This window comes from Arvicanthis niloticus, chromosome 15 (assembly GCF_011762505.2).
Source record: "Arvicanthis niloticus isolate mArvNil1 chromosome 15, mArvNil1.pat.X, whole genome shotgun sequence".
NCBI lineage: Eukaryota > Metazoa > Chordata > Mammalia > Rodentia > Muridae > Arvicanthis > Arvicanthis niloticus.
In genome coordinates, this window is record NC_047672.1 from 29943075 (window position 1) to 29956105 (window position 13031).

The 13031-nt window shown below is 41.8% G+C and overlaps 1 protein-coding gene across 2 annotated transcripts in view; it reads right to left on the reverse strand.

The window, feature by feature from the left end:
* The window catches only part of Exoc4 (exocyst complex component 4), a 711678-nt gene extending 699070 nt beyond the window's left edge, over positions 1-12608 (reverse strand). For both annotated transcript variants that reach the window (XM_034519115.2, XM_076913572.1), the window contains exon 1: positions 12476-12608. In XM_034519115.2, coding sequence (XP_034375006.1) covers positions 12476-12561 — 86 coding nt within the window. In that variant the 5' untranslated portion in view covers positions 12562-12608. The remainder of the gene's footprint in view (positions 1-12475) is intronic.
* Between the last annotated feature and the right edge of the window lie 423 nt (positions 12609-13031).

Here is a 13031-nt window from a genome sequence, read left to right on the forward strand (position 1 = left end):
GGGAAGGAAAGCAAAAGTTACAGTTATGGTGGCCTCACCAATTCACTGATTCATTCAACAGCATTTACCAGGCAGACTAAATGGCTAGACAGACAGCAGTAATTAACCAGGCCTCCCTCAAGAAGCTAACATGTCAGCTTGGAGATGCAGGCCATGAAATAGGTAGGTAAGCAAGCGCATCAGGCAAAAGCTGTGGTACAGCAGAGACAAAAATGCCCCCAACACTCACACCAGCAAGAGCACAAAAAGGTACCTCGTGAATAGATCTGTTGTGAGGACATCCTCTGTGGGAAAGCTGTTCTAGGGAGGGAAGATGTCAGGCCATGAAGGAGAACAAATCCTAACTGCCATGAGGAGGAAGCGACAAACAATCGTGGTGGCTACCAACTGCTAGTGTGGAAGTGACAGGAGCAAGGTCAGGAATCAGACCAGACACAGCTCTGTCAGCTTTTCTCTGGGTGGTCACCGAAGCGACTACTTAGGGGTGGTGATAACTTATCAGCCAGTAACCACATTGATAATGGTTTCATTTTAATTATATCTCATCTCTTTCAAAACAACAAGAATCAGAGATGTTTTCTCTAAGACTATAGTAAAATATACAGCTCATCATTATATAAATGTAAACTGTAAGCAGGTCGCATGGCCACACAGAGTTTATAGTAAATGAGTCCATAATCTAAATCTGAGCTTCCAAGCAGCCAAGGCAAAAAGTTCCAATTCTCACTTTCTAAAAGACAGACTCCTCTAGGCAAGCCAATTTTTCATTTAAAACAACCTGGGAAACATTTTATAATATAATGAAACACATACTCAACAATCTTCTAAAATAAGGTAACAAATTTTACATCTCTTCAGGAGCATAATTAAAACAAAACAAAATTAAAAACCCTAAATTCAGGCCTCCATACTCTGAAAGGCAATGGATATAATCCGAGTATACAGCTTTCCAATGATTTATTTTTCCACTCTAATCTAGGGATAAAATTTAGAAAACGTATAGAACTATGTAAGTCAGACCGTGTTCTATTAGTTTCCTCTTCTCGGCAAATCTTTTGACAGCTCAAGCCACTGGCTAGCAGTTCTCTGCAGAGCACAGAGCACACCTTGGTATTAAGTGTTAATGCAATAGTCTGATATTACAAGTCAGCGTGACAGGCAATGCTAAACGCAATGGCAATCACTTCTGCCTGAGTTTTCAGGTTCCCTGTCTGCAGATGACAGACTCCCATTCTGGAAGCTTAAAGCATTTAAAACAAGGTGAGGAAGGGACCTGGCTTAGTTATAAACTGATCTGTGTGCCCCACAAAACGGCTTTTTTTTTTCCTATGATAACATACCAGTACTCAACTGTGTTTAGAGACAGAAAACAGAGGAGGTGATGAAGTTCAGCAAGCCAGGGGGGCCTCACCCCTAGGAATGCTGTTCACATGAGGAAAGAAAGAGGCAGGAAGGAATCCTGTGCACCTAAGCAGAAGAAAGGCTCTCAGAGGGACAGAGCAAGGAGGTGGTCATTTATATGCTAAGAAGAGAGGTTTCAGCAACAACCCATTCTGATAGTGCTTTGACCTTGGACTTATAGCATCCAAAACAGTGAGAAAATACATTTCTATTGTTTAGCCATGCAGTCATAGGAGTTTTGTGATAGCTGCTGAAGCAGAAAGCTACACCGCCTCAGAAAGCACAGGCAATGTTATTACAGTTAGTTACATTCTCATTCACCTTCTCTCTGTTTGCTGTTAGTTTATCTGGGGTTTGGAAGGTTGGGTTAGGTTGGGTTGGGTTGGGTTGGGTTGGGTTGGGTTGGGTTGGGTTGGGTTGGGTTGGGTTAGGTTGGGTTTCCTTGCACAGAGAATTTGTGATCTCCTGCTCTACCTGTCAAAATCTACAAACTGAGGATGTGCACCACCAGGCTCAACTTGGTTGGTTAAACTCTCAAGACAATGAAATCGATCAGCCTAAACCACACACATTCTTGACAGATAAACATGAAGAATTGGCTGCTTCATACAGCCATAGATGACTAATACACTTGTTACAAGAGATAAAAGTTACACGCCTAAATATTAGTGACCATGCAGAATGAACAGAACTGAGCCATATTTTCTGAAAGCTGATATTGGGCTTACCTGTCCACTAAGGCCCCACTGACCTCTCTTCCAGAAGTAATACAAACTAAGAAAACAACTAATGAAAATCCCCTTATGCAACTAAGAAAAACTAATTACAAGTACACTTTCACATATCCAAAAATCACTAATCAGCAAACAGCAGAGCACCATCTATACCAGGAGTCAAGTGTCCTAAGCTGGCCTCTTTCTGAGAAGTACTCTGAGTGGGCCTCGGATGCTGCAAAGTTCCTGAGCTTCTTATCATCAAGAACCTCAACTCCACCACCACGGATACCTTCTCTCCAACACCAGAGTACAAAACAAGAACTGAACTTGAGGTGAACTAGTTTCCAAGCCTGACTCCAGAAAGTGTAAACCGTGTGCTCCATAACTGTCTTTTTCAGAAGAAAATATCTCTTTTTGTTAGTGATCCCAACACAAGAGGGAAAATGTCCAGAGCTGATGTGACTCTTCCAACATCAATCACGCTTCCTTCCCACACTGCTGTTACATTATCACTTCCACTCAGCACTTGCTGGGTACTAGAGCCACATCTTCTTTCCAAAAAAGAACCCAGCCCATCTCATACATAGCTGACAGCAAAATACACCTACATCCAGCAGGGGAACTAAAGACAACAGCTCTAAGCATGAGTAGTGAGAAACCCAAAGCTTGGAACTCAGAGTTCCAAGCTGATTAAGCAAAGCAGGACACACTGCTACATTTCACAGATGGTGAGTTATCTGTAACTGCTTCTAGGGTGTTATCAAAATGAGAGGCCCTCATCAGGAATCTGAGATTGAATAAAGGACCACACATTAAAGAAATGCTAGAGATGGGTAGCACTGCATAATCACACAAGATATATTTGACTCAAAGCAGAAGCAAATCAACACCTCACTTTCAAATCGGATTTTATTCTATTCAATTATACATTGTGATGCCTTGTTTCTTAATTATGACTCACTAGAGCCTATGAAATACAGGATAATCCCATCCCAACTGATAGCAATTCATAATGACAAGTCCCTCTGAAAAAGTTTTCTCATGCATATGAACATCCCTTAGCAGCACAGAGAAACTGATGTAGCCTCAAGTGACAGTAAACAATGTCTGCTTTAAAGTCATTTGAAAACTCACTAGTGTCTGGCTGTAGACAGCACTTAGAGCCAATTACTATACCCAGTGTATGTGTGTATAGTGCTTCAATAATGCAGATAACTCAGTTATACAGAACAGTACTGGAGACCAAAAGCCATAAATTGCTTAGGCAATAAAAAAGGCCATTATCTAAAATTAAGTAAAATCACTCAACTCAGGCATAAAACTCAGTTTACAGCTGACAAAGTCAACTTAAAAATCTATCTCTTTCCCACTTACTTATAAAGTCCAGTATGCTCAGAAAGCATTGCCCACAGAGAGCCTCACTTCCTGGTGAGTTCCTCACTAGTGATGTTTTATACTTCTGACGGATATTAAATAGAGAAACACATAATGGAAATTGAGGGTATAGGCTTCTTAAATGCAAAGATCCATGAGGTTTTAGAATATAGGTGTCATGGAGAAATGACAAGATCTAAAGCATTAGTTCCCACCCTTCTTAATGCTGCAACCCTTTAATAAAGTTCCTCATGCTATGGTGACCCTCAACCATAAATTATTTCATGGATATGACCCCTGTGAAAGAGTCATTGGACCCAAGCCATGGCCCAAAGGTTGAGAACCACTGATCTAAAGAATACCATACAGGATTTCTGTGATTAATCAATCTGGTAAGTAATACTCTGCCTCCAGCCCTGACACATACATTTTTATTTAAAAAAAAAAAAAATTTTACCATATTTTTAAATTGGTTAAAAATTTCTAATGACAAAATTTAAAATTCAAAGACTTTGTCAAAAAATTCCACCTTCAAGAGATAGTGGCACATTCCATCAGCTTCCCCTATCCCTGACTGGTTCCAGTCCTCTTCCCCAACTACATGAGCAAAGTCCCAGCCATGATTTGTATTGGTGCATATTTCATTATATAAATGATCATCTTAGCAGCAATGCTTTTCTAAACTTTAAAGAGGTATTTTATTTAATGGTGTGTGTGTGTGTGTGTACATGTTCACATATGTGAGGGCAGTGCTTTTTGTGCCAGAGGCATCTGATATCCTTGGAGCTAAAGTTACGGGCAGCTGCCCAATATGGGTGCTTAGGTCCTCTGCAAGAGCAGTAATTCAGCTAAGCCATCTCTCCACCCTGAGTAGTACTTAAAAGAAAACACACACACACACACACACACACACACACACAAACATTCACTAATAATTTGAACTTGTTTTTTATGTCTCATTTCCCCAATAAAGCATTTTTAAAGGGCAACTCAAACTCCATCATGCTTTTAAATCATCTGTACAGTTATAAAATTACAGATAGGTGCCAGATGGGTCAGGCAGTGCCTGAGACAGTAAATTCCTAGGAAACTCTCAAGAATGCTTTTGGATATAAGATAATGTGAATGGCAATTCCTGAAAAGAAGCTGTGTCTACAAAGACTGACTGCAGTGATATAGAGAGACTGAAATGTTGTGGATCCAGAGGCAAAATACTTTGTCTTAGGTTAGCTACAGCCCCTAGAACAGCCACTCCTTGCCCACCTCTGTATAAGAATTAACATCCTGTAACTAACAGATAAAAGCCTTTAGAAATCTATTGACTTAGCAGACCAATAGCTTCCACCAACAGGAAAAGCTAAGACCATCGTCAGACAGCATCTCAGGCCTATAGGAGAACCTCCCCCAACTTGCAGTACCTGCCTCTCTGCTGTACCCATCAATGTATTTTAAATTTCCCTTGATTTTAACAAAGGCACTATGTTCATAGAAGCTTTATTTATAATAGCCAGAAGCTGGAAAAAACCCAGATGTCCTTCAACAGAGGAATGGATACAGAAAATGTGGTACATTTACACAATGGAATACTACTCAGCTATTAAAAACAATGAATTCATGAAATTCGCAGGCAAGTGGATGAAACTTGAAAATATCATGAGTGAGGTAAAAAAAAAAAAGAGCACACATGGTATGCTGAAGCAGGAATTTCCCTGCCCAATCTATTTTAAATATTAGTGCATCAGGAGGCCTATGATTGGACTTGGAAAAGACAGGCAGAGCTAAGAATGGGGGAGGAAGGGAGGGAAAGAGAGAGAGAAAGACAGACAGAGAGAGCGAGACAGACAGAGACAGAGAGAGAGAGAGAGAGACACAAAGAAAGAAAGAAAGAAAGAAAGAAAGAAAGAAAGAGAAACAAGGGGAAGAGAGGGAGCATGGAAGTGGATATTAACCAGTGTGGCTTTAACCAGCCTTAGGCAGAGATGATATGAAAAGGTTAGGCTATCTTACCATATCAACCAAAAGGTTGACATCTTACCATTATCAACTGGCTCTGAAATTATCGTGTGGGCATCCTGGGATTTGAATATTTGATGATATATAAATCTGATTGGTTAACTATAAGCATTAAGAGTTTGATTTACCGGGTTAATGGGTATTGTGATATCTAACCCTGAGGTTGGTGGCAGGGAGAGGCAATGACCCTGCTAATGTCTCTGTGACTCTGGGCTGGCCCTCTAGTGTGGAAACATGGCGGTGGGGCTGGGAAGCCTCTGCCTGGCGTCTTTTCTAATTCCTCTCACTACAGTATGCACTCACTGATAAGTGGGTATTAGCCCAAAAGTTTGGAATACCCAAGATACAATTCACAGACCATATGAAGCTCAAGAAGAAGGAAGACCAAACCATGGATGCTTCAGTTCTTCTTAGAAGGGGGAACTAAATACAGGAGGAAATATGGAGATAAAGTGTGGATCAGAGACAGAAGGAAAGGCCATCCAGAGACTGCCCCACCTGGGGATCCATCCCATATACAGTCGCCAAATCCGGATGCTATTGTGAGTGCCGGGTAGTGCTTGCTGTTAGGAGCACTAATGGCTGTCTCCTGAGAGGCTCTGCCAGAGACTGACAAATACAGAGGCAGATGCTCACTGCCAACCACTGGACTGAGTGTGGGGTCCCTGATAGAGGAGTTGGAGAAGGGACTGAAGCAGCTGAGGGAGGTTACAGTCCCATGGGGGGGGAACAACAGTGTCAACTGGCCAGACCCCCCAGAGCTCCAGGGGACTGGACCACCAACCAAAGAGTACACATGGAGGGACCTATGGCCCCGGTGGCATACGTGGCAGAGGATGGCCTTGTTGGACATAAGTGGGAGGAATGGCCCTTGAACCTGAGGGGGTTTGATGCCCCAGTATAGGGGAATACCAGGGTGGGAAGGGGGAGTACCCTCATAGAGGCAGGGAGAGGGGGGATGGGATAGGGGGTTCCTGGAAAGGGGATAACATTTGAAATGTAAATAAAGAAAATATCCAATAAAAGAAAGAAAGGAAAAAAAAAAAAAAAAAAGACTGGTTACTCCTTGCTATAAGGATCAAGGTCCTAACTCATTTCATAGCAGTAAAGCAGTAACAAACTGTAAGCAGCAGCAGACTCTCAGATGTCTCCAACAGAAGGTAAAATTCACCATTATGAACAGCCTCCAAAAATCTGACTAGAAATAAAAGACTCTAAAGTCTGAGCTGCCCAAAGAAAACCTATTGTGACCATATTACACACAAGACCAACACTACTGCAGGTGGCAAAAGGGCTGTATCTTTAAAATAAGGAACTATAAGGCATGTCAAGGCACATCTCAGAGTCCTAAAGCAAGAGATCCTATCAAACTATTACAGAAGTAAAGGTTTAATAAGATTCAAAATAGGGGTTGGGAATTTAGCTCAGTAGTAGAAACTTGCTTAGCAAGCACGGGTTCCTGGGTCTGGCCTCCAGCTCTGAATTTGTTTGTTTGTTTGTTTGTTTGTTAAACAATAGATTGGACCTATGGCCTGAGGAATACCAGGCAAGTACTCTTAGATTTAATAAAACTCAAGCTTATAACCAAAGACACTACAGACACTAGAAATTAAGAATTAAGCATCTGAGTGCCTCTGTGTTTCAAACTACGCAAGGCACTTTTATAGGCCTTGTCTCATTTCATGTTCCCCCAAACCACACCAGATCTTCACCATCCCATTTCATAAATAGGAAAGTAACACTGGGGGATGGTGAGATGCTGAGTAAATGATTCAAAATTATAGGCTAGTACATTTTTTCTTACCTACCCTAAACCACACCCTCTCACTAAAGGATGTGACCAGACTTATCTATAAAGGCATGGGTTGAAAAAGTTGATGGTATTACCCAATAATAAAACTACATGCCTCAAAGCTTTCCAAAAAAAAAAAAAAAAAAAAAAAATCCAACATAAACAATGAGTCCTGAGGCCAGAAACCAAGACTTAGTTCCCCAAGATACTAACTCTACATGTATAACCAGAAATTGAAGCGTTTTCTTCTCATTTCTATAAATGCAATTATCAACTGTCCCAGGACCTCCCGAAAGTATCTGTTCTGTTTCGAATCAGGCTCTCAGGTATCCTGTATCCCACATGTTACAATGACAGGTATGCACCACCACACCCAGTTTATGCTGGGGATCATACCCAGGGCTTTCTGTTAGGCAGTACTCTATCAACTGGGTCTATCAACAGTCCTGACACTCTGTTCTGATGGTGATTTACAAATAGTCATGCATCGTGGAGGGGAACAAGGCTGAGGGAAACAAAGAGGGAGAAACCTAAAGGCTACTCTGAGTTGGGCTCAGATGAAGAGAGAAGACTAGAAATAGTATCTATGCCTAACACTGCTCTTGGGGCCAAGCTAAAAGCAGAGTGGCCAAGCTCTTCCTGCCACAAACTGTCAAAAAACTCAAAGGAGAGTCTCAATTCAAAGTCCACTTCAAAGCTTGGTCCTCTCAACAAACCTTACTTTGAATTAACTATGGGCTGATCAAAATATCCTCTGCAGAGGAAGGAAGGAACTTAACGGGAGCATACAATAAAGGGTTTTCATGTTTCTGAAATTCTAACTTCTGTGAAGACATAAAAGTTGATGAAAATGTGAGCTTCCAACTGCCTTCAAACCTCCTTGAAATCTGCAACCAGTCTGTCTACAAAAGCTCTGCTCCAAGGTTTCAATAAGGTCTCTGTAAGTCACAACCAGAGTTTGTCTCTCCAATTAAACTGGCTATTTGCAGGCTGACATACAAAGAAGGGAGAGTCGATGCTTAATTGGAAAGCAGATCACCTAACAGTAAGTGGTAGACACATTCCCCAATTAAAAATCTGACAAGAACTCACAAAAATAAAATAACATCTCTGAAATGCCATCTTGCTCCTTTCACAACTTCAGCTTCACACCAAACAAAAGGTTGAGGTAGAGTAATCAATAGGAAAGAAGCCAGACACGGGGTGTGTGTGTGTGTGTGTGTGTGTGTGTGTGTGTGTAAAACATCCAAACAGGACTCTGTCTACCCAATTATTTCTGCTGTAAAGGGCCAGTGGTGACTTCAACTTACAGTTAGTGGGAGTCTCCAAAAGACCAAATCACAAGCACTATCTCTCCTCCCCAAAACCCTTCCTCCCAGACCTGAGACATAGACACAATAGTGAACCAATACATACCGGACTGGCCTGAAATATATTTACTCAAGTTTTTTAAGTGATTAAAATATTAATTTACATATCTCAAAGTTCCCTTCCATCAAATATAAGAATGTAACTGTACTGTATTTCTTTTTTTATTTTAAATTCTCAGTGACAGACTCTGATACCAGCAAAACACTAAGTCATTATCTAATTAGTACTCTAGGCAATGAGAACTGGCTGTGGTTGGCCAAGCCTGTACTCACAGCATCAGGAGGGGGAAGCAGAAGAATCAGATGTTCTAGATTATCGGTGTCTACATAGCAAGTTTGAGAGCATTGAGGGCTACATGCAAGCCTATCTCAAAAATCCACATACAAACAAAAGGAGTAAATGGCAATGAGACTGGGGCATTTAACAATAAATGCTCTTCTCTTCAAACTATTAAAAATAACATTTAGCCAAGTGTGGTGACTCATATCTTTACTCACAGCACTTGGGAGGCAGAGCAAATACATCTCTGTGAGTTCAAGGCCAGCCTGATGTACACAGCAAGTCCAAGACGGCCAAAGCTATAGATCTTATCTTAGATAGAATGATAGATCGATAGATAGAAACAATATAAATTGTTAACCTAGTATAGAAATGGTTATTTTTATACATTTGAAAAAGAACTGAAGGAAATTTTTAAACATTCCAAAACAAAAAAATTGCTGCTGCTCAATGATATAAAGACATAAAGTTGAACCAATCAAACTGTTCAAAAGACAGTGGATTCTGTCACTAACTTAGTTTTTGACAAAATGACAGGTGTAGGGCAACAAGAGCTGGCATGCACCAAGTACCCTTTCAAGAATACTTGGACTTTATAAACACAAACCTAAAATGGGTTTTCCTTTGTGAAGCCTGTTGCCAAAGCAACCAGAAAAGGTCTCGTCTTTTGAGAGACTCTGAAAAAAGTTTAGGACAGAAGGAGGTAACTCGAGTACACAGGAGGATCTGAGAATAACGACTGCACTGTGCGAGAGAATTGGCATGAAGGGCACAAGCGGAACAGATCTGAAGAGCAGAAACTTCAGAGTGATACACAGTTACTAATGAGAAATGCACAGGCCTCCTCCTGTCTGCCCATCAAGAGTCCTCCCACCCCAAATCCCAACACCGAAGTCATACTACCCTTCTCCTGTCATCCGCTGTTCATGTGACTTAAACCACTGGATCAAACACAAAAGACAATCAGGAAGAAAACACCAAAAGAGATTGGCAACATCCTCCCTCATTCCAAAGCCAAACTTTTCTGTATAAAAAGGAAAGTGGAGATACAACACCTCAGCAGCAAAGACATCCAGCCTTGTGTTCCTATGTAAGCATGAAGCCCAATCGTTATTTAACTTGCCTAGAATGATAGGTCTGGACATACCTTAATCACATGATTGGAAAAAAACAAAATAAAGGGAACATGCCATTCATGTGTCCTGACATGATCTGGATTAGGAATTTAAATTAACGCAGTACTTCACAACGAAAGTCAAAGATGTCTGGGCCAAAATCATAGTGATAAAGTGAAGATGATACAGGAGAACTTAAGAGATGGATAATAAATATAGCCAGGTGTTGTGATGGACACCTGTGGTCCAGGACTTGGGAGGTGGAAAACCAGAGTTCAAGGTTACTCTTATCTACACAATGAGTTTGAAGCCAGACTGGGCTACATGAGGCCATAACTCAGTGGTTCTCAGCCTGTGGTGTATTTCTTGATTCTTCTGGGGTCAAATATCAAGTATATACATTACAATTCATAACAGCAGCAAAATTACACTTATGAAGTAGCAACAAAATAATTTTGTGGTTGGGGGTCACCACAACATGAGGAACTGTATTAAAGGTGGAACCATTGCCATAACTCAACACAAAACAACAACGAGGTACACTATCCAGCAGTGGGTGAAGCCCCTGGAAAGGACAAGGAATTGGCCCCTTCAAGGCAAACGTACAACTCCACATCAGAATCAGCCAAAAAGCTTTTAAGTTATTTTTCAGTTTTTATGTGTCCCCTGTTGAGGGTAAATCTAACTGCCACTTAAGAAATCCTGCATATAGCCTAAAGATCAGAAGCACAGGGAAGAGGATGGGACATTTGTTTACGGCTGTTACCCTTCCTAACTCCATAGAAACGACCACTCCCTCCATGAATTCTGACTCCTGGTAACACTCCATCTTTCTCCAAGTCCATACGCTCCTCAAGAGTAATAATATATCTTTGTCTTTGCATAACTCAGAGCGTTCATTCCCTCATTCAACAGATATTTCCTAAGTACTAAATAAATGCCAGGCACCATACTACATGCTCATCTACTGTATAAAGGTGTGCTGAGTCTCAGACTCTCGGGCAGGAAAAAAAACAAAAAACAAAACAAAACAAAACAAAAAAACCAAGGTCAGAAAAGGATTCCAAACATTCATGTTAGAATTCCAGAGAAAATTAAGGGACACTACTACAAATGCTCTGACTGAGGTTTTAATTTCATGGGGTAAATCTGAACTTAATTAAGAATACGTGCCTGGAGTTACACATGTGTTTTGTCTTCAGGGCCTACAAAGAATATCATTTTCACAGACAGTTTTATCCTCTGATTAGAAAAATAAAATTGATAATAACAGGACATTCTCTTAAACTATTGGCTCTGCCATAATGGGTCTTTTTCAATCCACCAAATGGTAAACTTTTAAAACCTCATAAAGTTTGATTTATACATTCTTTCAAGGGATTAATACCTACCAGATTCTGGGGGATCCTGGGTTCTAAAAAGATCATCAGGACCACTCCAGGAACCCTCTTAACTCAAATCAACGTGAAGGAAAAGTCGAGGAAAGTGGGAGGCAAGGAGTGTTTGTTTTAGGAAAATATATGGGGTGAAATTCAATGACAACAACGTATAAATGTGTCATAATGCATTTTATTCAGGCTGGTCTAAATTTGTTTAACGTTTTAAACATTAAAAAAATAATAAGACCAGTAAATAGTCCACTATTCCCACTCTCACCCAATTAGTTTAGGGAAAAAGTAATGTAGAGGGTAATTTGAAATTCTATTTTGGTATGGTTTTGGGTAAGAAACTAGAATAAGAAAGCGATCAAAAAAAGTGAGAGAGAAAAAAGAGAAGGAGGGAGGGAGGGAGGATGGGAGGGAGGGAGGGAGGAAGGAAGGAAGGAAGGAAGGAAGGAAGGAAGGAAGGAAGGAAGGAAGGAAGCATGGATGCATGGATGCATGGATGCATGGATGCATGGATGTGTCACTTCAATATCCAATGCTAACTCGCAAAACCTAGGATCTGAAGCTGTGGCTATTCACAGGTGGTGGAAAGTGCCCTGAGTTTGTCATTCTACAACTCCTGACAGGAAACTTGGGCCTGGTCCCCCGCAAGCACAGGCCACCGCTGGCCTTCAGGAGTGCATGGTGCACCGGGGTCAACCAGTACCTGTTGTAGGAATGAACGAATACACCTGCGCTGGGCTTCTTCCAGAACCCAAGAGAGTCAGCTTTTAGGACCGGGGACGCAAGGAAGGGCCATGCCCCGAGGAGAAGACTGGGGAGGTGGGGTGTCCGCCCCTTAACCCCGGCCCCAGGGAAACCAGGAGTCGTAGAGCACTGCCCGGCGAGGGGGCAGCAGGCCCTGGGGAGGGGTTGGGGAGGCCAAAAGGAAGGGAAGGGCCGGCGGGCGGGGCCCAGCCGATGCCTCTCCCTTCCACAGCGGAGGTCAGGCCGCTGCCCTGAGCTCACCCTGCCTCCTGCCTCCCTCACCTGATCACCGAGATGAGCAGCCCCGAGGGGTCTTTGCTTTTGCTGACTGTGCTCCTGTATTTCCCACCAGCTGCTTCTGCCGCCATCTTGGTAAGGAGCGAGAGCCAGGTGCTTGACAGGACCAGGAAAGTGTAAACTCGGAGGCTGACCCGGAACATCCACCAATGGCAGAAGAGAAGCGCATAGGCGCGGAAGTGAAAGGCCCAATCACTGGAGTCAAGAGGCGGACTGATGCTCAGCGAGAGGCTGAGGCGCCTGTCCTCTCTAAGCACTCTGGGAAACGTAGTTCTTCTGCGGGTCTTGGGCATGCCTGGACAATAAACCAATGGCAACTTCATCAAGCCTCCTTGGTGTCTCTTTAGATCTCTTCAGACCTTAAGTTGTTTTTCGGTTTATTCCATTTTATAATTTTACACGTTTTAATTTAATGTATCTGATGATATCAAAATGGATATGCAGATTCTTCTATTTAAACGAAGGCCCCAAAAGAATGCTTATGTGTGCAAAAATATTAACTTCAAATACTATATTTAAATCAACCAAATGCAAAAATGTA